Genomic DNA, 27456 nt, shown 5'->3' on the forward strand with positions numbered 1-27456 from the left:
ATGGCCGCCCCGCTGCCCGGAGCGCCCGGCGCAGGGCGGGCGGCCCAGCCCGCTGGCGGCGGCCCCCGCGGCTCCCCCCGCCCGCCCCCCCGGCCCCCCGGGGGGGACCCGCCGCCCTCGCCCCCCGACAGGTAAGGCCGGAGCCCGGCGGGCGCCGCCGCCCTGCCGCTCCCTCGGGGGCCGCTCGCTGCCGTCGGGGGGCGGGCAGCGCCCTGCGGCCGGGACGCGGGGCTGGCGGGGCCGGGGCGCGGCGGCCTGGGGAGGGGGAGAAGCGCAGCACGGGGCGGCCTGGCTCTGGACCGGCCCGCGCTTCCCCGGAGCTCAAAAGTTGTTTCCCGGCCCTGCCGACACTTTCCGCCGCTGCGGATGCGTGTGTGTCCCACCCCCCACCCCCTTTTTATTTTTGAGGTTTCTCAGTTTGAGGTGAAAGGAGCCGGCAGTGCCGAGCCTGCCTCGTCAGGGTGAGCCAGCCGCTAGTTTATCCTTGCAGTGTCTTTCTCAAGAGTGTTGGTGGGAGAAAACCGCTTTACCGGAGCGGTGCCGCTGTCAGCGGTGTGCGCCCGGTTTGTTCCCTCTCAGGCTGTTCTTAAAGGCATTGGTCTCTATTCTTAGTAAAGGAAGCTATGAGCTGAGTTTTTCATGAAGCATCTGATGAGTTTTGGTAGACTGAAGTTTACAGAATCTTAAAATTCTGCATTACGGGATTTTTTTTCTCCTCCTAAAGCAAAATATCACTTTAAATGCATCCTTTTGGTGAGGCTTTTCATTAAGGAAAGTATCTTCATTCTGCGTTGTTACCTTATTCTGATGGTTTTCTCCACTTTGTAGTAATTACTATATGAAATCTGGAATGATAATAAAGAAGGTAATAAAGTAAAATAGTAAGCTTGGAGGCATCAACTCACACGCGTAGAAAACTCTTATTACGTGTTGGCAGATACAAATACATCAGGTGCTTTGGGTGCAGGTTTTCAGATGAAGTCAAGTAGACAAAGTGCTCTTCAATATTTTATGTGAGAAACCATGCACTGTAATGTACACAGCAGTCTAAACAACCATATTATTAATGTGATACTTTAAACCAGTGCATAACTGAGCTCTCTGGCAAGTACAGTAGCAATTACCTTCTCTACTCCTGCAAATGCTGCATGGGGACACTTGTGACATAGTTCTGTTTCATAGTTCTTTTTCATGTCTCAGCAACAACTGAGACATTTATTTTATGACAGAGCTGCAGAGATGCCAGTACAAAACTAACTGAAAACAGAAGTGAATGGATTGATTTGCACTGTTTCCTCTTGTGAGTCACTTTGATTCGATTCTGGTTAAAAAAAAAGTTTCCATTTGCTTAAGATGCTGTTGTGATATACTTGGGAAGTTTTGCTGAGAAGTTACATGCATCCACTGTTGTAATATGTGTACATAGGGAATGGCATAAACACAGGGATAACAGAATATTTACTAATGTCCTTAGAAGCCAATATAAATATATTCCTGCTCTTACTCTGCAAAGGTTTACGCATGTTCAGACAACTTTATATTCAGAGCTGAATACTTGGATTGCTTTCAAGTAGTGTTAGGCACTGTATGTTAATATATTCAGCCTACTGATTAAATAAAATAACTGCAAAGAAAAAATGCTAATTGCTGCAACCAGGAAGCACCGTGGTATTAGTGCCTTAGTAGTTCAAGTATTGTGGTTGGCTATTGCAATTTTAACAACACCTGTTACAATTGTTGCTTGATATTATGTATTCTGTTGAAATAGGAGAAAAAAGAAAGGTGACAGTATTTTGGAGAACCCATCGATTCCAAATCCTTTTCCCGAGCTGTGTTGTTCGCCGTTTGCATCAGTTTTGTCAGCCAGTCTGTTGCCCAAGGCAACTTCAAGAAAAAAGCAGGTAAGATTTAGAAATTATTATTTGACAGTTTCTAAACTGGTTAAATGAAAGCTTGAGGAAAAGCTTGGTTGCCTATTAAATTATTTTTCTAATAGAGGTGTTCCATATTTCTGTAATTTGGTGAAATTTTCTCTGTAGGTCATCAATGATTGTAGAAAATGAGGTTTTGGAATCTGTGACTTAAGACATGGCTGTTCTTTCACAGAGTCTATGTGTGGTTCTGCAGAATTTTAGTTTAAGTTGAACCAGGGGCAGGCAGTACTTTATGTCCTTAAATGAGAAGTTAATTTCTTTTTTTCCCTTCCTCCCCACCTCCAATTACTGTCGTCAGTGTTATAGAACAGAGGCTTTTAACAGTCACCGAACAGCTTTTCTGAAATTCTAATTTTGCCAGGGTAATGGAAAAAACCTAAATTGGTGGGGAAGGAGTAAATGCTGTATACCTGGATATTTGTTATATGCATGTGTGTTTATGGCTGATGTTACTGTATTTCCATAAAGACCTTAAACTGTAAGCCAGGGGAAGATCTGAGTGGGCAGAAAGACCTGGCAGTACTGTTCAAACAGAGTTTCCAGTTAATGGAGATTACTGGTGTTGGAGATCACTTTCACTCTTTGAAAGCTTACCTGTCTCATCCTCTCTTCTCGAGACTGAACAGAGTTCTGATAAGGGACGTCTGTGGTATTAAGAGTACTCCCTCCTTCACACTCTCTGGTTTGCATGATCCCTTTTTAAACAGTTTTAAGGGCGATATTGGAGGTGTAAGAACTTTAACTTCTGCTGGTTATTCAGTTTTAAGATTTGTGTGAAGAATATGCCTGGAAGTAAAAGTTTCTTGTGGTTGTATTAGCTTTTCTGAAGCTAACCTGCCACAGCTGTTTCTGTGCATCTGCCAGAGAACTTTGTTAGCCAAGTTGTGACTAGACCTGGAGGAGGAACATTCTCCTCACTTCTCCAGTGAAAAACATGTATGTGTCTGGGAAACTGACCTGATTTAATCTTGCCCTATTTATATGTACCCCGTGGTGTCTCTCTGTAAGCAATGGTGTCTTTCTGGACTACTTTTATTGATTTTAGTTCTTCTCCTACAATAGCAATACTAATCTGAAGCATTTGTGGTCAGTGTGCATCTGAATGTTGCTAATGCAGTGTGATAAAACTGTTCTAGTTCCATCTTCTTGGTCGTGATAGAAGTTTGACTGTCTCTGCAGAGGCAGGAAAAACACTGAATTGGTAATATTGTCTTTCAGATCAAAAGGACTAAAACTCACATTTTTAAAAAGATTGTTTAAATTAGTCATGTTGCAGACCTAAATTGCAGTCATTGTGGTAGGTAATCTTCGGACTTGGAAATCTTTGGTACCGAATAATTGTGGTAATCTTTGGAAAATGGAAAACATGATTTAACACAGAAAGGTCGACTGCTTTTGTGGCCAGTCATATTTATCATTACTGACAGGCTTGATCAGTTAAACCAGCTAAGTGTTAGCCTCAGTCTTCCAGAAGTTGAAGTTTGTATCTTCACTGACTATACTTCTGCTTCTTCATAAAGGTTCACGTGTATGTAGTGTTCTTCCTGGTAAAAGCAGGAGTAAGAACAACTGGTTTCCTGACAGAAGTGAGCTAAGATAATGCTGGTAAGTTGGAGGGCCTGACCTGTTTTTCAGCTACCAGAAAAATGGAGAGAAATATTCCTGTTACTTTTGTGGAGGCATTTTAACAAAACTATGGTTTCTGTCACCTAGGTGTCTGTTTACAGCCACTGCAGGAGAAACGATACTAGGCCAAGCAGACCATTTGTCAGACTCAGCATGACTGTTGTTACATTCTTCATCTAAAATTATTAAAGTTAAGGCCAAATGACAACTGTCAAATTAAATTTTATCTTTGAAATTCAGGTTGAAGTCTTCTAATAGATTAAGAAAATTACTCAGGTTTAAAAAGGGAGAGAATACTAGGCAGGTGTGCAAAGAGAGGTGAACTGGCTGTGGCTTTGACTTCCCACAAGTGGTTGTGGAGCTGTGCTTGGAAATGTCATGCTTCTATCCCCTGTCCTTATTCTGTCAACTTTGTAGCAGCTCTGTGTGCAAATACATATCTGAATACAAAAAAAGTCATGAATGTTACTGTTACAGTTTGATAGTTTACTAACTCTTAAGAGAAACCAGCTACTCTTAAGAATTTTCTGTGCATAGCGTTGACAGCTGCCAGAATTCTTTCTGTTGCCTCTCTGATGATCTACATATGTTTTCAGTGATTCTTCTTTTAGATTGCTTGCTTTTGATTTAGTTTCTTTTTCTGCTGTGCTTTTTTAATTTCAAGCATAGGAAAGAAAAATTGCAGAGTGAATTTCTACTTATGTCTTGTAGGTAACTATTATCAAAATGGGTGTTTCTGAAAGAGAAAAAAAAATGCCTCTTCTGTCTTGTTTTTCTCTTCAAAAAAGATTTTCTGCTTCTGTAGAAGAAAGAAGTTGTCACGAATATCTGCTAGTTTTTTTTATTCATAGCACCTGTGACTTCTGAAATCTTTCTACTTCAAAATAGATTAGCATTATTTTGAATTCTTGTTTTTTCTAAGCTGAAATTCTTACTCTCTTCTGATGATCTTTTATCGTAAGCCTCTCAAAACGTTGAACATGCTGCTTGAACAACATGTTTGTGGGGTTGACTCACTGAAAATAAGTTTATAACAGCAAATTGGTATACACCACGTAGCAGAATAGTGATTTGCCTCTGTGCTTGGGAAGTAGTATGTCTGTGTCTCTGAACATTGTTTGGTCTGCCTCAGCAGCACAGCTGTCCATCTCTTTTCTCGCCTTGCAGTTTGGAAGAGTTTTGTGCTATATCTTTGAGTCACAGAATCATTAAGTTTGGAAAAGACTTCCAAGATCATTGGGTTGAACTTTTGACTGAATTAACCACGTTCAATTAAGCATAGCACTGAGTGCCATGCCCATTAGTTTCTGGAACAGGGAATCTACTACCTCCCTGGACACCCTGTTCCAGTGCTTAACAGTCCTTCCACTGAAAAAATTCAGAAAAGCTGGCAGCCCACAGTGAACTCTTCCCTGAGTTGAGAACTGTCTGCATGTCCAGGCCCAGAAAGTGATGGTGAATGGTGCTGGTGCATCCAGTTGGTGTTGGGTCACTGGAGGTGTCCCCCAGGGAGGAGTGTTGGGCCTTGTCTTGTTTAACATCTTCACTGATGGTCTGAAGGAGGGGATTGAGCCTACCATTAGCAAATTCAAAGGCCATGGGAAGCCCTGCAGAAGGACCTGGGCAGGCTGGATCAATGGGCCAGACCAAGAGCCATGAGGTTCAACATGACCAAGTGCTGGGTCCTGCACTTGGGATACAACAGCCCCGTGCTGTGCTACAGGCTGGGGGCAGTGTGGCTGGAAAGTGGCCCAGTGGAAAAGGACCTGGGGGTGCTGGTTGGCCACGAGCCAGTGCGTGCCCAGAGGGCCAAGAAGGCCAAGGGTACCCTGGCCCGGATCAGGAATAGTGGTTCCTGCAGGGCCAGGGACTGTACTCTGCACTGGTGAGGCCACACCTTGAGTGCTTGTCCAGTTCTGGCCTCCTCACTTCAAAAAAGAACATGGAAATACCGGGGAGTGTCCAGCAAAGGGCAACGAGGCTCATGAATGGACTGGAGAATGTGTCTTGTGAGGAGTGGCTGAGGGAGCTGGCTTTGTTTAGTCACGAGGAGTCTCAGGAGGGACCTTATTGCTCTCTGCAGCTCCCTGGAGAGAGATTGGAGTGAGGTGGGGGCTGGTCTCTTCTAAGGTGCCTGCAGTGAGAGAACACGTGGAAGTATTCTTAAGATGAGACAGGGGAATTCAGATTAGATAATTGATGGTGGAGTCACCATCCCTGGAGGCGTTTCAGGGGCATCTTCATCTGGTGCTGGGTGAGGCTTTGGTGATTTAGGGGTTACACTGGTGATGCTGGGTTGATTGTTGGACTGGATGATCATAAAGGTATCTTCCAAACCTAATGATTCTCTGATTCTATGACATGGTTCAGATAAACTGAATTTCATGTTTCAGTGTGAAAGACTTTATCTGAATAGGCCAAAAAACCCCCATCTTTCCCCTCATGTCCAACACAGCATGGTCAGTTTGGTGGATGGTGGGAAATGTTGCCTTCCTCTGAGGAACCAAGCATCTGCTGCTATTAGGTGGAATTAATGAACTCATATGGAAAATCGAATTTTGCCTCAGAGCCTGTGTTCTGTAAGAAATTGCAAGGAAATGAAAATATAAAACACTGTACTTCTGTCTTTAATTATTTTCAAAATAAATATTAATAGGGTAAAATATAAATTATAAGAGGACTTGTTCTGTTCTTGTTGTCTTTGGTCAAATAAACTAAGAAGAAGTTACTGTAGCTTTATGGAAGCTTAGTTTTTAATGCTTTCTGAGAAAACCACCTGAATATTTGCACTGCAGTGGCAGTTCTTGCCCTGCTCAAGGATAAGCCAAATAATGTTCCATGACAAAAGTAGTTCAAGGTAATTAGTGCCTTGTTTCTTTAAATTAAGTTAGAAGTGCAAAAATAAAACTCAAGTAAATCTCAAGGTGAAGAAAATCTGAAATCCTACCTTGCCTCTTTTGTCTTTCTTTATGTTCTAAACAAGTAGATATTTTTATCATGTAGAATCCAAATATACTCCCACGATGTTCTTTCCAGGAAATCAGTTATATAGAGACCTCAAATACATGTGATTGTAGTGGAACTGACTTTGCTCTTTATATTGATAAAGATTTTCATGTAAAGCTCTTTTGACAGGAACTTTGTGCTAAAGAACACTTTTTTTTTTTTGTTTAATGTGTGCCATTCTAAGTTTATGAATAATATTGAGCATTAACTGTTGCAACTGGAGTACCATTATTTTTTTACAGCTATATTTCAGGGTTTTCTAAGGAATTTTCTTGGAGCCCCATTCTTCAAAACTGCGTATGATTCTAGTAGCAGACATATAGGGCTAAGTCTTTGATACTTAAATATTTTAATCACAGATATTTTGGCTGAAATATCTGTTTACTCTTGACTTTCAAACAATGCAAAAACAAAAAATTGTTTTTTTTTTTTTTTAAATGCAACGATTCATAAATTTCTAATCAATTTCCAAGAGTTGAGACATCTTTTCCAACCAAAAGAGGCATTATTTGAACTTACTCAGTAATTCCAGTTTCTGTTTCTTACCAGATTTCCTTCCAAGCTGGAGACAATTGCACATGTCCTCCTTTATCAGTTCTTAAATCTTTTCATCTTTACAGCCTCTAAAAATATAACAGCTTTCCCTGTCTTTCCCTTAAATTACACAAAAAAACCTTGGGATTTTAAAGTCATATTCATAGATTAACAGTAAAAACATTTTGTACTGAGCCATTGAGGAGCTCAATGAAATCTCTAATATAAGGATTGCAAAAAGGGTTCAGTTGGATTCCTTTATGTGATGTTTCTTTTGGTGGTCTGCTTCAGTTCCTGTGCTCTGTTCTTTGTTTATATGGTTCTACCTGTCCACCAAGGAAAGATTGATTGATATTAAAGTAAATTGGAATCATTTAGAGCCCTATTAAAACTTGCTATTTTAATGCAGGTACCTTTGTACTTTAACCAGTCATCTTAACACTGTGACAGAAAGTCACAGGTTTACATAGGTAAAAATCCAGAGGCAAGGTTGAACAGTTTCTTGTTGTAGCAATCAAGAATATTGCCTGGTTATACTAGAGGTGTCCTCTCACCAGCTGTCTGATACATCAGCCTGGGGAAACTTCAGAATAATCACCTGCTTGTTTCTTTTTGTATTTTACTTTATCTTCTTTACATTGAAATTAGTTGCTTTCTGTTAAAGTTTATGTCAACCCTCAGTGTTTTCTTTCACTTTTGAACTGTCCAAAAGCAACCCAAAGACTGTAAACATTAAGCATTAAGACTGTAAACACAAAAATAGCATGTCCTTTTTTTAAAAAAAAAAATCCCCATTCTGTTAGGCAAGAAAACAAGGGCACTCTAACTTTTGTGGTTACTAAGATATTGCCTCTGCAATCTTGTTACTTAATTTGGTAACATCAGAAAGGTGTTAGGCTTTAAGTTTTACAGTTCTTACTTATATAAAATAAAAAAAAAATAACAATACTGTCAAAGATTTTGGCAGACACTTTGCCAGTGTTTGTCTGATTAGAATGGTTTTAACAATCTTTTGGATTTTTATTGTGTTGGATTCATACTAAAGCCTCAAAGTCAAACTTATCTTTTTTTTTTTTAGGCTGGTTTTCTCAATACTAGAAACTGCATCTTCTGTGGTATTTGAGAAGTTCTATTTTGAACAAGAAACCTCTGAGATATTGCAGCAGATATAATAACTTGTATAGAAAATCCTCTGTAAATTTGGAAACCTTGATTTTTTCAAAAGTGAACTTTCAATATTTATCTTTTGAATTCTGCATTGACTACTTGACATTTTGGCCCTGTGATGTCCCTGTGTCATTACAAGGTGTCTGGAGCAGATGATGATGTAAACAGTATCAACTTCTTTGAATATACAAGAGACTTGTCATTAAAGCCAGATGAAACTGCAGGTAACTTTTTCTCTAATGCTGCTAAGTCACTTTTGATAATTCAGTTTTATTGAATTTGACATTAAAAGATTAAACTCTCATGAATGGATCTTGAATCATCATAGTTTTCAGAAGGAAATGACATGTGATAGATACTAACACAGTTTTTATTTATAATTGCTCCTAGGAATGTGTGCTTTTATTTAGGATTAGACTGGAGACCTGAAAAGTTTGGGTCATTTTGTAGCCACCCCATACTTGCCGTAGACAGATACATGATTAAAGAAATATATTATTTACAGATCTTTTTTGAGGTTTCTTCTCACTGATGGCATTGTCAGTAAGTGATACTGTGGTAGGGAGGGGATGCAAGAGGTCAGTATTGGAACAGCAGAACAGTATTGGCACCTTCCTTTTACAGACCATTGTTTGGACTGTCTTGATCAGAACAGCTACATGTTCCCCTATGATTTCCTGGGACACACAGTATAGATTAATCAAAACAGTAATATTCATAAAATTAGATCAAGCCTTAAGTATTTTTGTGTGGGTTTTTTTTCTCCATTTTGTTTTTCCTCAGTCTTCTTTTCTGGTCTTATAAAACTTCTGTAGTTCTGTTCTGGTCTGCTTTTGTTGTGTCATTGCCCAGTACTTTAAAAACCTGTTTTATATCAGCTAATGCTGTTTTTGTATCATAAACAGTTTATAGTTGCATTGAATGAGACTAGGGTAGTCAGTGATTAATAGTTAAATTACTTAAGTGCTACAGGTTTAGTAAAGTTGACAACATAGATTATTCTTAATAAAGGTTTATAACCCCTTCTGAATGAAAAGGTGTGCAACAGAAGGAGAAAATACACGGTACTTTACCACACATTTTACAGTACTAAAAGTGTTCAAGATGATTGAATTTTTATTATTTTATCATCACAGAACTTGTTATTCTAGTGTTGGGGCATTAACTAAAGAATGGAACTCAAACTCAGACCAGTTATTACTGAGAGTTTTGGTGCAGTTTTTAGCATATCCTTGGATTGCTGCATTTCTGATGTTCTAAGAGTTACTATCTTTTCAAATAAGAGCTTGAGAGCTATAGAAACAAGGAGAGGCATATTCCCGTCCTACTTCTGTGTGTGAATGTTGACACAATAAGTATAATTTAGATTTTATATTAAAAAACCCCTCATGCCTCCATATAAACGCTACTGTTGAACCTGGTTGGTTTTCACCAGGTGGAATTAAGTTGATCATCCATGTATTGAATACTTGTCATTGATAAAATAATGTAATACTCTTTATGTATTAATATTTTCTTGTATCTTTTTACAGTAAGTGAGGACTTCCTCTTTCACATGATAATTCCAGAGCCACTAATACAGTATGGTTGTCCCCCCATGGTTTTCACTTCATGCTTTTTTTAACTCTTTGCAGTAGTGATCTTTATGCTGTGCCAGTGAAATTAAGAGATCAAGCTAGAGCTGTAATGAAAGCTGGATCAATTGGAGATGTCACTGTTAGGACAGGAAAAGGACTCCTCATTTTTTTAAGGTGCCTGCTTGTATCACGCTTCACTCCCTGTTTTCAGTTTCCCTTGCATAAGAAAATGTATAGAAACTGTCAATAACCTTGGCATCTCTCACCCTTCCTACCATGCTGTGTAGTAGAGGACAACTTATATCTGTGTCTTAACACCAGCAGATCACTTAGATGAGTATCTTTAGGATAGTAACTGTCTGTTGGTGCCTGTGTAGCAGGAATGCTGATTGCCAGGCAGTGGAAGGGCATCCTATTATGGACAATTCTTGCTGATCTCTTTTTGTGTGTGTGCAGAGGCACTAACTGATACAGATTCCAGCTGGGGATTTCAGGGCTCAGAGTTTCCAAACTTTTCTAGCAGTTGATTATTCCTACTAACAAGATGGCACTTTTATTTCTAGCAAATGGTGAAATTTGCCAGTGATAAGTGGGAGATAACAGTTGACCAATGCCCATGTTCCCTGTGTTTGTCTTCAGCATATTTAAAGGTGCTACTTCTGAAGGCATTCACACTTCTATGACTGCTTTTGATTTGGGAATGAACAGAAAGGGGGACTTTCAAGACAGAGTATTTAAGCATGCTTCTCATGTTACAGTCCTGATGGGAGTCACCTCAGATGGGAAGATTGGCAAAAAAAAAAAAGTTAATCAGGCCAACAAAAATCTTTCAAGGAGGGCAGTTGTGGGAGGAGAAATTAAAAGAGAGAAGAAATTAGACCTCTGCTCTCATAACAATGTGAAGTTGCTTTTCTCCTGTTTCAGTCACAGAACATTCATTTGCAGCTAATCAGCTCATATTTTAGCCCAATAGTGTGCATGATATTTAATACTTAAGTCTCAAGAGGGAAACATATATTGCTTATCTTAGAGGTGTGCCTGTGCTTCTAATTAGGGTACTGATGAGGTGTGTTCCTGCCTGTTTCTGATATGCTTATACTGCATACTGGTAGGTCTGTCTTCTAGCTTCTTTGCTTGATCCTATATCCACAGGAAATCAATATACACTAGATGGTCCTGTGATCAGAATGGGATTTTTCAATTACTGCATTCTTGGGCTATAAATAGCCTTTTTATATTAGTTATGTTATGATAACTCCTGTTACTGATTACATTAAGACTTGGTGTTTATGAACAGCTGCAAGCTCTTGGTAATGGCACAGAAATGGTATCAGCTGTTGAGAAACAGGCTGGAAGTTTGCAAGAATTTAATCTCCTAATTGCTAGAATTTACTGCTATGTAGTGAGAGGGAAGCCCATGCAATACAAGGGTTTTTTTAAATAACTCAGCTGGCAGAACTTCAGTGTGCTTTTCTATCAGGCTTCAGCCTAATGATTACAAAAATAGGCAGCTGAAAAGCTTTGCAAGGAGCATGTGTAACAATGCTTTAAGATCCCCCAAGTTTGTGAGGAAAATTGGTGAGGATGGAAAACTGCATTATGTTCCTTGTGGCTAAAACTTCTTTGTGAATTTCCTGGGTACATTGTAATGTCTATGTTGCTGTGCAGGTAATACAGCCTGTTTTAGTGCACCTGCACCAGTCCTTATTGACCCTCCAAGAGAGTGTACTGTATGCTCTGTGTGAAGATTAAGACCTATTAGTTTTCTTTGTAGAAAGAACTATATGAGTAGAAAAACAGCAACTCAATCACTGTGAACCCTCTCTTTTTTAGGGAGGTTTTAAAGTAAGTAGTTATTTATCAAGTGTATGCAAATGTGCCTGTAGAAAAGAAACCCACCCTCTGTGTGTTTCTATGGTCACATATTAAAGGGCTCCTGGTAAAGAGACAAAGTGACTGTGCCAGGCAGACAGGAGCACTCTCACAAGGAAAGACAAATAGCACCACAAATAACTTACCTGATTCATCTTGGTTTTGTGTAATAAACTTCTGCCTGAGCTCAAAGACAAGTACAAAAAATAGCATCATTTTTTTTATAAACCTTACTGCATTTATATTATCTAGGATTTTTTTTTCCCCATCTACAGAAGCAAAAAACTGAGTCTGATTTGCTCGTTACCTATAAATGCTCACATTCCTGCATTATATCTGGCAGAGCTAGGAATAGATCAGCTCTTGTGACTCCATATGCAGTGCCTTAAGGACATCACTGACCTTCCTCTTCTAGCAGGATATCTCTACTCCATATGTTGTTACAAAACCCTTATTTGAGTTACTAATTTACTAAGGGCAGTTCAATTCTTGTCCACTCCATTTAGTCAGGCTTTCTTAAGTGGCAAGAAGTAGAAGTGGTTTGTATTTCGAAGTATCTAAAAAGTATCTGCACAATGTTTTCACAACTGTATCTGGTAGCTTAGTGACAAAAATAGGAGTGAAAAGCTGCATAAACATAGTCATTTCACAGAGCTCTTAAGCAAGTGAGCTGGATCTGATTACCTTCCTGTCCACCAGCACCAGCAAAATTCCTTGCAGATCTGCCATGGACAAGTAAAATCTTTTTATCTATAGGAAAAAAAAAAAAGGGTGGTTATATATATTTCCTTGAAGGCATAATTGGCTTTCAAAGCCTTCTGTATCTCACATTTATCAATAGAAGTCTGCTTGACTTTCACATGGTGAAGTGATTCTGCAAGGCTTGCACTTATTTTATTCAATTTATTTTCTTTAATGTGTGTTCATGAAATTTAAGGAAAGAAAATATTCTGTAATGCTATTTTTTGGTGCAATCATATTTACTTTCACTAGTATACCTAAATTACTGTAATATTTTTATTTAAAAACTAATCATTATTTGAATATTAGATTTTTATTGCCAAGTCAAATGCAGCACTTGAGTTTTTGGTTACTTTCTGAGTGGGTTTGGTCTGTTCCTCTGATTGGAAAAGATACAATATAAATAATTTCACTGAAGAAAATAAGCCTTGCTTCACCTTGCAGACAAATGGGTCAATTTTATTCATAGAGCTAAAAGCTGCACATGCTTTCAAGACTCAAGGACCTTCAGTACCCGGGGGTAAGGAAAAATGGCTTGGGTTATTTTTGTTTCTTTCCCAGTGAAGTCAGTAATGCAATGCTGCAAGTTCTACAGTGACTATTACCCAAACATTTTTTCATAAGATCCAAGGGAAAAAGAGTAGATGGAGTTTTTTGTCCTGGTGCTGCAAATACATGCATGTCTAATGTTCCTTGAATAAAATGCCTGTGGGATCGGGTTCTGGTACCACAGGGTTTTTTTTCTGATTCTTACAGCAAAATTTTGGAGCAGTATTATAGAATTTTGAAAACATGTTCCCATAGGAAATAAAAACTGTGTGCCTGAAAGGTAAAAACCTAATTGCAAACACTTGACATTTATCATAGCTATCTCTAGTAGAAAAGGATGTTAATTCCAAATGTTACATAAGTAGCACTTTAAACTTGATCTCAGAAATACTTCTATCAAAACAATCATAAAGATTTTGGACTGGAGTTGGACAAAAATAAAATGAAAGAACTGCCTTAAACCTAAAAGATTAGTTGCTATGGATCTCTTGCTGCTGTAAACTGAATGTAAGAGGAGTCAAAGTTAAAAGTGAACCTTTATTATGAGGCATGGAATGGGTTATTTGATAACAATGCTGTGTTTGAATTGTTTTATGGGCTTATTAGAAGCTGTTGTTTTAAAGCAACCACAAGGATCAAATGTCTGTCTCTAAAAAGTTCTCTTTGTGACTTGGCATCAATTTCTTATCAGTTTTTTTCCATCCTGTGTGTCTTAATCAAGGACAACAGGTTGTGAAATTTTAGGAAAATATTTATCTTTACTTCCTATTCCTTGGCAGTATTTTATTACTATTTGAGAGCTGCTGATAAAATGCCAGTGCAATGCAGGTTTTAGTTTTTGGAGGGAGCTGTATTTTTTGTATTTATGGTGTTTGCTCCTCTTGTTCATCAACAGAGCTTCAGCACTACTGATTTTAGGATTTGAGGATGGTAATTTAGCATGAAAAGAGATGCTTTGAATCCACAGATTCTGAAGTATCTCACTGGTGCCAGAGATGTCTTATGTATTTGCACCTGTAAAACTCAAATCAGAAAATCAGATGAAGTAAGATTTTTTTCTTTTAACTTGTCATTGTACAGTTTCTTATGTCTTGGAGATGAGATTCTTTCTTGATACTTTAGGATTACTACAAGGTGTGCTCATTTCCAGTTACTGAGGGGAAAAAAAGCCCTATAAATATGATCTAGTGAAATTTAGTATGAATTATTGTAATATTTACCAAGTCAGTCCTGAACACTTCTAGGACCTATACATCAGATGTATGATCAATAATACACTTGCAGTGACTGCCTATGAAATACAGTAGCCTGCATATCTGACATGTTATTGTTTGAGATGCTATGAATACTTAATACAAATAATTTTTTAAAATGTCTGCAATGTTCAGCTATGATAAGCAATGTTTCTGATAAAAGCTGCTTGGTCAAGAGTTACGAAAGAAATATCCAATTTCACATTTCTAACATCTGTTTAATAATTTGGTTTATAACAGGAATATTGCTTAGTCATACTGCATAAAAGCAGAAATAATTCTGCTATTAAGTGCATTATGAGACCTTTGAAAACATGATAGCTTGCCTCATCATTTAAGCATTACAAAATGTTACCATTTTTGACAAAGAAAGAAAGAAGAAAACCAGATTTCCTTTGTCAAACCATGTTAATGAAAGCAGATTTGTTATGCAGTTATTTGCTACATAAAATAATTATGTGAATGGGGGTGACAAAAACTTGGGTTCATAAAACAATCTTAAATTTCACTCCTTGTAACATTTTATATTCCACTTTTTCAGGCCTTGGTTGCATTGGAAATGTAGCAATTGCATTACTTAAAATAAAAGGGGTGTTTTGCTTCTGCTTTGAATAAAGGTAGTTAAGAATCATATAATTAAACTCCATGGATTCATTAAATCTATTCTTATGCTCAGTTACTTTTCTGAACTCTGAGATCAGAGGCACTGAAGAATATTTTGTTTCCTTGGAAAAAGCCAGAGAAAAAGCCCTAAGACTCTAAAGACTCAGTGTGAAGTGTTAGAATGCAGTTTTTAATGATTTGGTTTCGTTTTGACAGTAAAAACAAAGCTCTGAGTGATAGAAATGCATGTTTTTCTGCTTATTTTTATAGCCAGAGATAGTGTGGGCATTTCCAAGGACAGAACAGAAGTTTTCAAGCTCTTTGGTTGGTTGATTTCTAGTTTGTCCTACCCCAGTGTGTTCTGTCATTGGCTTTGAGTAGGACTGAATACACATAAATGGAGTGACATTTACTAGAGCATTAGTCTTTTCTTTGTGCTGACTCTCCAGTATTTAGGTTATGAGGAATTAGGTTTCAAGCAATATTGCTAACTACTGTGTTCTGCTTCATGTAATCACCTGGATGAAGGTTGGCAAGTTCTCTGAAAAGCAGACATGAGTTTATCTTCCAGAAGAGTAACATTGCCTGCAGTTATGCCAATAACTCTGCAGAAAAGGGTATGGCATTTAAATCAGTCCTTTAATTCTGATATGGGTTAATATGGGTTGATAACAATGCTTAAATATGGCTATATTTATTTTTTTCACTTGAAAAAAATTGCTCTAGTGTAATAATAACATTTCTTTTCTGATAAATGTAGATTTTTTTTTAATTTCATTATGTGGAATATGTTTGCTTATAAATATATATGTGTCCATAATTTATTTCTTTTTTACTGGTGCTCTTTTCTCTACTATAATTTTGTACTTTGTGCAGAAAATTATTTTTCTCACAGATTAATGTAGTTTTCAAAGTGTCATGATTGCATTAAAATATGCCTCTGTTGAAGGCTATGATACTGTTCCTAATAGAGGATTACTGGAGTCTGCTTCCACAGGTTTTACATCAGCCTTAAACACAGTGTGCTTTTTCCTGACCTTTTCTGACTAATGCCTTAATAGTGGATGGCCCATCATGTATTTTAGGCACCAGAGTGACACTGTACATTATTATTCCATAGCCACTGGAGCTTGCCTTTTTATTTATTTATTTTTTTTTGTTATCTCAATAAAAGTGTAAGCAGTGCAAAATGATTATATCTGTGTGCACTAGGATTGCCTAGTGTAACTCAATGCATTCGGGGTATCTGTGAAGTTAAAAATACACATGGAAACGAAGTACAGAAATAAGGCTCTGCTGAGCCAGATATATTAATTTATGAGAAGTTATTTCAAACAAGCTGTAAGTTATTAATTAGTTCGATTTATTTTGTAAATGTGTAGATAATTTTCAAAACCTCCTTGCTGCATAATGTGCTTGACTCATTGTTAAATAGACTCTTCTGTTACTCAGTGGCTTTTAATGTACCAGCATTGTGAAAAATGAAAGCTCACTGAAATATTACTACAGTATTAAATGGTTCACATGAGCAGTTTATGTGGCATGCAGCATATCTTTATGGCATTAGTCCTGTGGGTCTAAAGAAGTAAATAAACACATAAATTTTATTGATTTGGGGTAAGTGGCATTCATTTATATGATTTCATTGTTTGAGTAGGAGGGGCAGCCTGTGAACATACAGTTTTATTGGGATTGATTAGGACAGATTAGATTATGGTGCTGTTTTGCTAGCACAATAATATACTATTTTTCTGGTACAGTAACTTTTAACATTTAGATACATGCAAGATGTGCTCTTACACAGGGTTATCTAACAATTTGCAGTATCTCTGTTACACTTCTTAAAAATACTCCTTTAAAAATTGTGGTTTGACATCTCAGCTCTCATCCTCTAAATCTTGTGGTTATCTCCCAGTCCTCTCTTCCTCCCCCCAACACCCCTTGAGAGCTCAAATCTTCAGTTGTCATAGCTTTTTTTAAATTATTTTTATTATTTTTTTATTCTTTTTTTTATTTTTGTCTGGGTTTTGTTGATTTTATGTTAGGAGAGGAAGGTCTTTGTTCTTGCAGTGTGTAGTTGCATTAGACTCCTTTGGTATGCACACAGCAGTACTTGGAGCTGTGTGGGAGGGGAGAGGTGTAACTTTGCTCAGTCTAGCATTCAGAAGGCTGGAAAACTCAGTTTTAACTGTAGTGTGTATTTCAATGGATTGAATTTTTTTTTTGTTAGAAGATAGTCATTTTCTGAGAAAATACAGGAGTTTTTTGGCAAATTCACAGTAAAATAATTTTCTGCACATTCTCTGTCTTTTTTTTTTCATGCTGTTATCAAATTAGCTGCCAACAGTTATTGGCTTTACTTCTCTTTATCTATGCACTTTGTAAGCCCAAAATAAAATTAATGGAAGCAGTAGGAGGAAGCAGCATAGGGTGTTGCCTTAGGTAGCTAGCTACTGGGTTGCACACTGTTTCAAAAAATTCTTGAAGGCATGTGTCCTCACTGAGGTCTCACTGTGTGCCAAATTTAATAGGCTTGTTAAGGCTTGTGATGGTTGTATCTGTGCATGTAGAATTCCTTCTGAAAGTGTCTTTTCTCTCTACAGAAGGGGCTTTGTTATTTCTGTAGCAATACCTTAATTTCTAGAACTAGAATACTGGAGGAAGGGAAGGCAGGAAGGCAGGCAGGAAAGAGCCTTGCTGGTAAGGGGTGCCATATGTGCATGTGTAAATTTGTTCATGTTTCTCATGGACATTAGAACCTTTGACTTAAAGTGCAATTTCTACTTTTTGTTGCACTTGAAGGACCTGAAATAGTAGGATTTGTACATTAACACTGAAAAGTCAAGATAAACATTAGCTCATTAAACACTGTTTTAGAGTATCATTACAATCATTACAAATAATTATTTCTTAAATTCCTGGAATAGGTAATTGTGTAAGAAGTCTAATTTAATCACAATACTGCAAAAATTGCAAGTATTTATTTTTCCATCTAACAAAAGGTAAAATTTTGCATTGTCAATGTGCTAATCTGACTGTTCTGCCAACTTCTTGAACACTCAGGTTTTCTCATCCTCATTCAAAATGTCTAATACACTTTGTCCAAAGTTATTTTATACTTCCTGTTTTAAAGTTTGATGTGAACTACTTATCACAATTGATGTATTTTATTCTTAAGTAATATATTTGCAATTAAAGCTACTGGGCCTTGTTTAGGTTCCAAGGGGTCTTGTAGCACAGATGGGAAAATTACATGCTTAATGAACATGGGGAATTATGTCTATTGGGTGCTATCACAACCAGATTTATGGTATGTCTAGACTAGACGTATGCTTAGGCCAACTCAGACCAAATGATTTTATCTTTTGTGTTAATAACTTCGTACTGCTCTAAAAGTGCTTTAAAACTTAGATTTGAAAGGTTGTAATGCATTCAAGACATTGTTTTACAGTCAAAGACTGTAAAGTTTTCTTCAATATAAACACTCACAGGTCTATTAGATTTGTTACATGGTAAGTAGAAGACTTAGGCACCTGATACAAGGTGTACAAGGTATACACCTCTGTGTATGCAAGGTGTATAAACAGAGAATTGCAGGGTTTTTTTTCCACAACAGCTGAGAACTTTGTGGCACACTAGGTCAGGTGATGTTAAAAAGCATTGTGTACATAGTCAATATGTATTGACTGAATAATTTCCAGCAGTTCTTGAAGAGATTGTATAGTATCTTTTAAATGGAAGAAATATTGATCAGAAAATGAAAACATGATTTTAGATTGCTCAAATCTAGGACTGGTGTAAGCATGTGAATTTCAAGATGCTCTTGCATCTTTATTCCATCTATTTTTCTGGTCTAAAATTGCATGCTGCTTTAATCAACACTTATCCCTCCCCCAAGGAAAAGTGGTCACTTAAGCCAAATTATACTGAGAATTAGTAATGTCCATCTGCAAGGCTAGGAGCATGAAAGTAATTTTTCAGTTTTGCACTTGGATCCCTGAGAGGAAAGGCCAGTGTGCTAATCCAGGAATTTTACATAAGGCACTTTAAGTGACATGATAATGGTGTCATTAAATGGATACCTTTTATAAAATTACTGGATGCAGACCAAGCATTCATGTATGAAAGATCTATCCATAAGGACAGTTTGAAAAATAGTAATTTAAAAATGCAAAAACAATACCAGTGCCCTTTTTTGTCTTCCATACAGTAATAGAAATAAAAGAAATACAATAATAAATAATGTAATCCAAGACCAGGTTAGATGGGGCTTTGAGAAATCTGGTCTAATGGAAGATGTCCCTGCCCATGGCAGAGGGATTGGAACTGGATGATCTTTAAGGTCCCTTCTAACCCAAGCCTTTCTAGGATTCTTTGATTCTATAATACAGTAACAAAATGTTTCTGTAATGCAGTCATATAAGGCCAGCATCCTGCAAAGTTTTGAAGATGGTTGAGATGTGTCTTAAGAGATGGAGAGAGTGGGAGATGGACTTGAGTGGGCTTTAAAGGCTTTTAAAGTCTTAAGGAGCAGTGGTCAGAAGAACTGTGGTGGTTGAGGTGAAATTCTTGAATTTAAAGCCTTTATTCAAAATGAAATATTTTCTTAAATGAGTTCTGAGAGAAGGTAATGGGGATAATGTCAGGTAAATCATTAGGATGGGTGCGATTAGAAATTCACTACAGAATTATGTCTTAGACATAAATTACTAGGATAAAACATCATGATAGGCTACTTCTTTATGTGCAGTTTGTTACAAATTGAATAAAGGTTTTGAGCCAGAAAGAGTTGAGGAAGTTTGAGAAGGAGGAATATATGTGGGAGTGAGAAGAGACCCAAACTGAATTCAGAAGAATGGTAGTGTGTTTTTTGAAAGAAGTTTATATTTAAGATTGCTAGATGGGCAAGCTAGGATGTAGGCTTACAGAAAGGTCTTGCCACCTTTGTGTATCTAACGTGCTAGGATAGCTGCAGTTTGTTTGGGGAGTTCTGGAATTCCTGCTTTCTTCTAATACATAAAACCCTGTGAAACTATCTTTACAGGTATCTACCTCAGGTCCTTGTTTGAGGGAGCATGCAACTTTCATGTTGGCTCTGAAAGGATTAATCGACTGCCCAAAATTCAGTCTTCTGTTGTACAGTACTTGGAGATACTAAGTTACCTGCTTGTGACAGAGGATGAGGAGAGGCTAGTAATTCTGTGATGGATGATGGGGTAGAAGGATGGTGGCAGACTAGCATTTTCTGTCATTGTGGGAGAACTCTGGTTAGATCCAGGGACTGTTTAGGAGAGAGCTACTGACAGAGCCTCCTCCAGGGAAGGCATTGCAACACTCATCCCTTTCCTTATGATGTAGACCAAATAAATCTAGATCAGAAACTATTCTTGGAAAGAATTTTAGACCAATTTTTGCACTGAACATGTACTCGTTATACTCAAGCGGGCACCTGAAAGTGGAATCTGGTAGAGCCATCATATATTGGTTGACCAGTCATAGCTGCTGCTTTGACTGGCATGAAACCAGTAAAACATCCTACTGTTTTTACTGTGTACAAAAATGATCCCACATGTATAAATGAAATCAAAATGGGACTGACTTTAGCAGTCCCTATGGTTCAGGTGTGGGCAGGGAAAGGGAGATTTTTTTTCTATCCTTTGGGATTCCAGTATCTACAAACACTCAGATTTTCCAGAGTATTTTGTACACAAAATCGTCAGTGATCTTGAAATTTAAACTGTAAAGCATCATGCTGTATAGTTACCACGAAGGGTAGATAGAGATGTATGTGTATATGTGCCCATGAGAGGGTGAGTATTAAGTGCACTGAGCTTTTTAAAAGTCTTTTAAAATCTCTGTGGCTTAATGCACTTGGCCACTGCTTGTCTTTTGTATAGTTTGACAAGGTTTAGTGGTACAATTAATGTTGTACTTTGTCTCCTCTCTGTCTTCAATTCTTGAACAGATCTTTGATATTTTTTTTTCAGTTTCTTCTTGCTTTCTTTGAACATCTAACATTCTTCATACAGTAACCAAGGAAATTGGCAGTGTTTAGTGCCCTACTCTGCTCATAATCCTCTTCTGTGGGCAGAAATCCTTTGGGAAAAAAGAAACAGTTTTTTTTCATCAATTGAAGAAAGTGCTTGGCCATTTTCTAGCTCTAGTACTTTAGTCTCCTCTTGAATAAATTAGGCTTCAGGAAATCAGAACTTGACCTTCAGACGGTGTTATCTGGCCTTGAAGTATATCAATAGCTATTTTTGCTAAAGTAAATCCCATACTGATTATGCTGCATTGCTGTATGTGAAGGGAGATACTCAACAAACAGCACACAAGGTACTGGTGTGTCTTATGCAAAAGATCAAATTTCCCTTACTTATATGTCTGTTACATGTTACTTTCAACATGCATAATCAACACACATAATCAATTTTATAATCGATTATAAAATTTTCTTTTGATAAACTGAAGCTGCATCAGTGAATGCAAAGAAAACTTGTCACATTGAACCAAGGAATTATTCATATTTAGACGTGCTTTCTTTCTCATTTTCATGCAGTTGCTATAGATACTGCCCATGCCCCATTCTTCTCCGCTCCTTGTTTTTCTGCCTGTGGTCAGGAGCAGAGGCAAGACCAGCCCAACAGAACAGCAGCTGCCTTAAGGACCTAAAGAAGTTATGACTATTTGATCATGTATTTGATTTGCATGGCAAGGTTTTGGTAACAGGGGGAGGGGGCTCTACACAGGTGGCTTCTGTGAGAAGCTTCTAGAAAGTTCCCTCTATGTCCAATAGAAGCAATGCTTAACATATTTAAGAATGGAAAAATACTGCTGTGCAACTGCAGCAGTAAAAAGAGAGAACATGTGAGAGGAGCAGCCCTGCAGACACCATGGTCAGTGGAGGAGAGGGAGGAAGTGCTGCAGGCACTGGAGCAGAGATTCCCCCACAGCCCACGGTGCTGGCACAGTGAGACAGCTGTGCCCATGTGGGACCACGGGGGTGTGGAGACCCACCTGCACACCGCTCAAGGCCCCCAGCCACAGCAGGTGAATGCCTCAGGAAGGCTGTGCTGCCTGTGGAAAGCTCTGCCAGGACCTGTGGACTTGGGAGAGGAGCCCATGTGGAGCAAGTGCAGAGTGTGAGGAGTCCTCCTCCTGAGGAGGCAGGACCAGCAGAGACAGTGTGTGATGTACTGACTGCAACCCGTATTCCTTATCCTGCTGCACCACTGGCAGGGAGGAGGTAGAGAAAACTGGGAGTCAAGTTGAACTTTGGGAGATGGGAGGGGTGGGGAAAGGTGATTTAACATTTGGTTTTATTTGTCATTGCCTTTCTCTGTTTTGATTGATAATAAAACTTCCCCAAGCTGAGTCTGTTTTGCCTGTGATGGTAATTAGTGAGCGGTCTCTCCCCATCGTTATCTTGACCCATAAACTTTTTGTTGTTTTCTCTCTTCTGTCCAGCTGAGGAGGGAAGTGGTAGAGTGGCTTTGGTGGGCACCAGGTATCTAGACAATGTCAACCCATGACAGATCAAAATGCCCCAACCAAAAAAACTCTGTTGGAACACAAGAAATTTTAGCCCAGTTCCAGTCTGTCTAAGTCTCTTACACTGGTAACAACTTCCTAAAATTTTTCTTTTGATATTGTCCCTATTCAGTTGCTTTCAACTCTTTGTTTATGTTTACATTATTTCAAGGCAACCAGCTTTTCACAGTTTAAAGTAGTTATATAAGAATAGATTTACTCTGCTGCTATAGAGTTTATAATGGTGCCTTGGGAACAGTATAAAGCCAGGCAAGTCAAACTTCAAGGTACATTTTCCAAGAATACACATCCACCTTCTTCACTCAGAGTTGACAGGCTCTTGGCATGTATCTCATATTTCATCACAGTTCTCATATTTAATCTCCTTTTTTCTGTTTCTGGGAGATGCAAATGGCTGTATTGGCCTGCTGACCAATATGTTCACCATGATAGCTTGGAGAGACATCTTTGATTCCTTTATTTCCCATGATTTGCATATGCCTGCAGTTACAACTTCTTGTAACTGGTGTTTTTGCCAATTTTGTTTGTTTTTGTATGTTGGTTTGTTTGTTTGCCTTTTTTTGTTTGACACCACTAAAATTCATGTGAAGGATCGAGACCTGAGAGGAGGTGTTCAGTTGACACTGTTAATGGTTTTCCTTTATTTTCTACTAGAGTCCTTCCCCCTGCCCCATTCTTTAGTGCATTCTAATTTCTTTGCAGTTTTTTTATCACTCTTGTTGCGTATTATATAATTTCTACTGACAACCTTTGCCCTAACATAGTGTTGTGCTTTTTTTTTTTGGACCACTTGGACTGCTTTTCTGAGCTAGTCATTCCCATTTTGTGAGAGGTTAGCAATTAAATTTATCTAGACTGAATAGCAATTGGAGCTCTCAGCTTGTCTTGGATTAGCATGAAAGCCAGGCTTCAGTAGCTCATCATACCCTGTAGATTGTAACTTGTTGGATTGGTTCTGTCACTGTCTTTTTGGGTATCCTCTTTGACAAGACTTGTAGGATGATCATAACAGAAATAAAATGCATACATTATGGTAATATGAACATGGCTTGTGTGTGGGCAAGCGAAGCAGCAGCCAGACAACCCAGCAGACCTCTGAATGTAGGGTATCACAACAAGCGTCGAGATGGGAAATGTGCTGCTGGCTTTTCAGCTTTCCTGTATGACTGAAGACTGCTCAGTCTGTGTACCTCATTTTCATTTTAGAACAAATTATTAGAGGCAAACATTATCAAAATAGACTAAATTTCTGAAATTATCACCTCATTTTAACTGCATCATCCAGTTGTTATCTTCCTATTTCACTTTGTTCACTTGTTTTAGTCTGCTGCACTCCGTGACTATTCCATTTTTGCCAACAGTTACAGGGGCTGGTTTCCATGCCCAGATGCCCCTCATCATTTTTTCTGTTCCTTTAGGGGTTTGAATTTGCCAACAAAACCTGCTGACAAATCTGTAATAACACAACAGTGTATAGTTGAAGGTTTTATGTGTTTTGAGTAGACTTACTAGCCTTACTGCAGGATTTGCTCTTTATTTGGATTTTATGCTTTGGCCAGAGGGAACAATGCTATGTGAATAAAAAAAAGGTTCAGAAGTGCTGAGAAGGAAAATGTTCTGTCAGAATACCTATCCTACAGCAGTTAAACCTTGCTCTTATATTCCACTGATGACTAGAAACAGATACCCAGAGATGACAGTACTAAACTGGATGGATGTTATAGTCTGACCCAGCAAAGCAAGATTTTTTGGTCATATACCAAGTGGCAAACTATTTCAGCATTGTAAAACAACCATTTATTACAGTGGGTTACCCTACATGGCCTTTGTCATCTTCGCTCTGGACTTTTCTTGTGCCACTTGAGAAATACCAGGAAAATTTCCAAACTGTATCTTCTTTAGCTGAAAATCTAAACTTTGCTTTGTCTTGGAGTCTACATCATTTCCTCCTCTAGTGACCTTCAGGGGAATACAAGTTGATATAGCTGATGATAAAGGCACTCTTCTCTTTGAAGTTGTGTTACAGTTCAACCCAAAACTTCTGTTTAAAATGGCCAAAGTGAAAGAGAGTTTTAAGAAAAAATGTGTTCTCCTTTTTTATTTTTTTTTCCTTATTTAAAAAATCTATTTCAGGACTGCTGAAAATGAAATAGGAAGCTATTTGGTCTCTTAACAGTGTTATTCAGAGACTTGGTCTTTCTCAGCTTTGCAAGAGATCTGCTCTACTGAGAAACCAGCAACATGGTGTGAAAAACCTGGTAGAAACAATAGGTACTTCTTTTTATAGCTGATATCTCTTCAGAAACATAGACTGTAGCCAGAATGTGGCAGTAACAGATTTGCTTTCTCTTGTGCTGGAACACAGCATTCTATTTATCTCTGACAAGCGAAGGGTATGTTGGACAAACTGCACTATTAAATACAGAAAGCCTCATTTAAATAATGTTAGTGCCTTGACATAAATAGGGACAAGCTATACAAACATGAGGCTGATAACATTTTGCCCTCATCTTCATTGTACACAGAAAACAAAAAAAGTGGTTTATTTTAGTGGCTTCATATTTAAATTTCTTTCTCCCTCTGTCTTCAGACATTACTTCTTTTGAAATTAGAGTAGTGCATTGATAATTTCTACCATATTTCTAGGTTTGGGGATAAAAACACTGATGCACTGGTAGCTTTTCTTTTGTTCATTTTCTATTTGAAAATAATTAAAAAAAAATAAACTGCTGAAATGCCTTCTTAAGTCAGATTCTTTGAATCCTTCCAGTATGATTTTTCCATCTCTCTTTTTAGTCCAGTTAGTCTAACTGGATGTTTTTCCATCTGCCTATGTAAATACATTCTAAACATTGCTATTATATGTAGTAAAATGTAAACCTGCATATTACTATTAAATATATAAAAACTGTTTAAAGCTAAGACTTAGCATGCAGTGTGGAAACAAAGGACAGAAGATAGTAATACCATAAGTTTATTAATAAGGCTAATAAGCTGATCACCTCCACTAAATTAACTTTTAAATTAATAAAGAAAAGTTCATGCAAATGTACAATTTTATTAACCTAAATACTCAAGTTTGGTCTGAATATTCATCTCTTTAAGCCAAACAATAAGGTTTTTGAACCTTTATCAAAAAAAGGCCTTGGTTTGAGGGCAAAAACTCTTAGCCATTACCAAGGGGATTTTTGTACCTTGCTGGTTATTTTAGCAATCTTCTGTGGTTTTCATGAGAAATAATAAGGAAGCTCTCAGTGAAAATAGTGGGTCATAAAGCATGTACATCCAGCCTAAACAACTGAGCTGTGTTGGGTGGACTGTTTGAGCTGAACTCTATGAAGGAGCATTGTGATTCCAACAGTAAGAAGTGGTGATGCTTGGCTTAAGGGAGAATAGCCTGTGTACACTTACTCAGTGGTTGGATTGCATTATGGTCTCAGGTGAGTTTAGAAATTGCTTTCCCTTGCATAAAGAATTTTACCCAAGTTTCCCAGAAATTTCACCCTTAATTAACGTATTTTTATTGGCCAGGAAGGTGTAAAACTCTCTTGCCTTCCTGATCATCCACATACTGGGTTTAGATTAACTGGAAATCTGTGCATACTGTGCACTGGAGTTGAGAAGGGACCTATGTTGGATTAGCTCTCTTTAAGTGGTAGTCTTCAGAAGACAGGAATAGGGAGCCATTTACCTTTCCCAGTGCAAAGAAGTTTTGCAAATAGCCTTGTATCAAATGTTAATGCATAAAGAAAGTTAGCAGTAATAGTATTTTAATGAAAAGTAACTAAGACTTATTTTTATCATGGCTGGTAAGACATGGTTCTTCCATTCTGATTGAAGGGTTAATATGAGTAAGAGCCTGAAATTACTTGACTATAGACAACTATTTTAAAAAGGAACTGTGCCTTCCAAGTTTATCTTATTTCATAGTCTTTTTCTTCATAACTGTTTTGTTTCCATTATAGCTCTTATTTTGAAGGATTTGGGAAAGGTTATTGATACCAGTCAGTGTAAACTGCATTACCCCACTGAGATTTTTCAGAATTATGATGATTATTCTAAATCACTCTAGGAATTGCTGTGAGCAAGATGGAGAAAAGTTTTCATAAATTTTTTAGGTTTTCTTCTAGGAAGAGACAGATTTAGGTAATGTTATTAAATTCTTTCTTAGCTGCTTGGTGGTAGGCACTGGTGACTCAGGAATTTACAAAGCAATACCCCAAAGTTAATCTGCTGCAATAGCCCTTGGGCTTTTCCACTTTTTCAGGTCTGAGCAGAACTTTGTACTCAGTGCACATCAGATGAAGTGATAGATGGAGCCTAAGCCTCCATTTCTACTGGTGCTAGGATAGGCTAAGGTTTGCCATTTAAGTTTCTTTGAATGCTAGACTGTATAACCTCCTAAGAATTTGCCTTTTTATTTCCAGTGTTCGCTCCATTTCAACTGACAATTTTATTTCACCTGTAAAGACTAGATCTGGGAATCTATTCTTCCATATCTATTGTGAATAATTAATGCAGATAAATGATTTAGCTTCTCTGTGGTGTGTTTGTCTTGTGTAAGTGCTTCTCTGACAGCTTAATCATTTGGCAAGTCTGCTAATTTTCTTTCATTTCTGCTGTTCCATGGAAGTGTAGTATTTGAAATTTTTGCTGATAGTATTTGAATTTCCTCACAGCTTTCTAGTTATTTACACACATCTTAACATTTTATTTGATGTATCTCTTTCACTGGCTTTGGAATCTCCATAGTTTGAAAAAAAAATGTAGCAAGGTAGATTAACTTGAGACTCTCTATTTAAATAAATTACTTGATCCATCCCTACCTTTCCATATAAATAATGTACATGCTTTTTAAGGAGTTTATTGTGGATTTTACTTCTGTAGATCCCTTTGTATTTTTCACTCCTAATTTGGTCCTTTGAGGTAATGGCTGTTGATGTTGATAACTCCTGAACTTTTAATCTATTTATTACTGTCATTCCTATTTACAGGATGTTGAACAGTGTTATTGTTGCTATTTAATTCTTCAATTATTGTAAT

General features: G+C 37.7%; 1 protein-coding gene across 2 annotated transcripts in view; it reads left to right on the top strand.

The window, feature by feature from the left end:
- The window catches only part of GRB14 (growth factor receptor bound protein 14), a 57558-nt gene continuing 30102 nt past the window's right edge, over positions 1 to 27456 (top strand). Inside the window, exons 1-2 of one of the 2 annotated variants that reach the window (XM_062498218.1) lie at positions 1 to 131; positions 1769 to 1901. In XM_062498218.1, the coding sequence (XP_062354202.1) occupies positions 1 to 131; positions 1769 to 1901 (264 nt within the window). Of the gene's footprint in view, positions 132 to 1768; positions 1902 to 15331; positions 15480 to 27456 lie in introns of those variants that run through there. The other variant, XM_062498219.1, reaches the window with a different exon arrangement.

Source organism: Cinclus cinclus, chromosome 9 (genome assembly GCF_963662255.1).
Source record: "Cinclus cinclus chromosome 9, bCinCin1.1, whole genome shotgun sequence".
In the NCBI taxonomy this organism is placed as follows: Eukaryota; Metazoa; Chordata; class Aves; order Passeriformes; family Cinclidae; genus Cinclus; species Cinclus cinclus.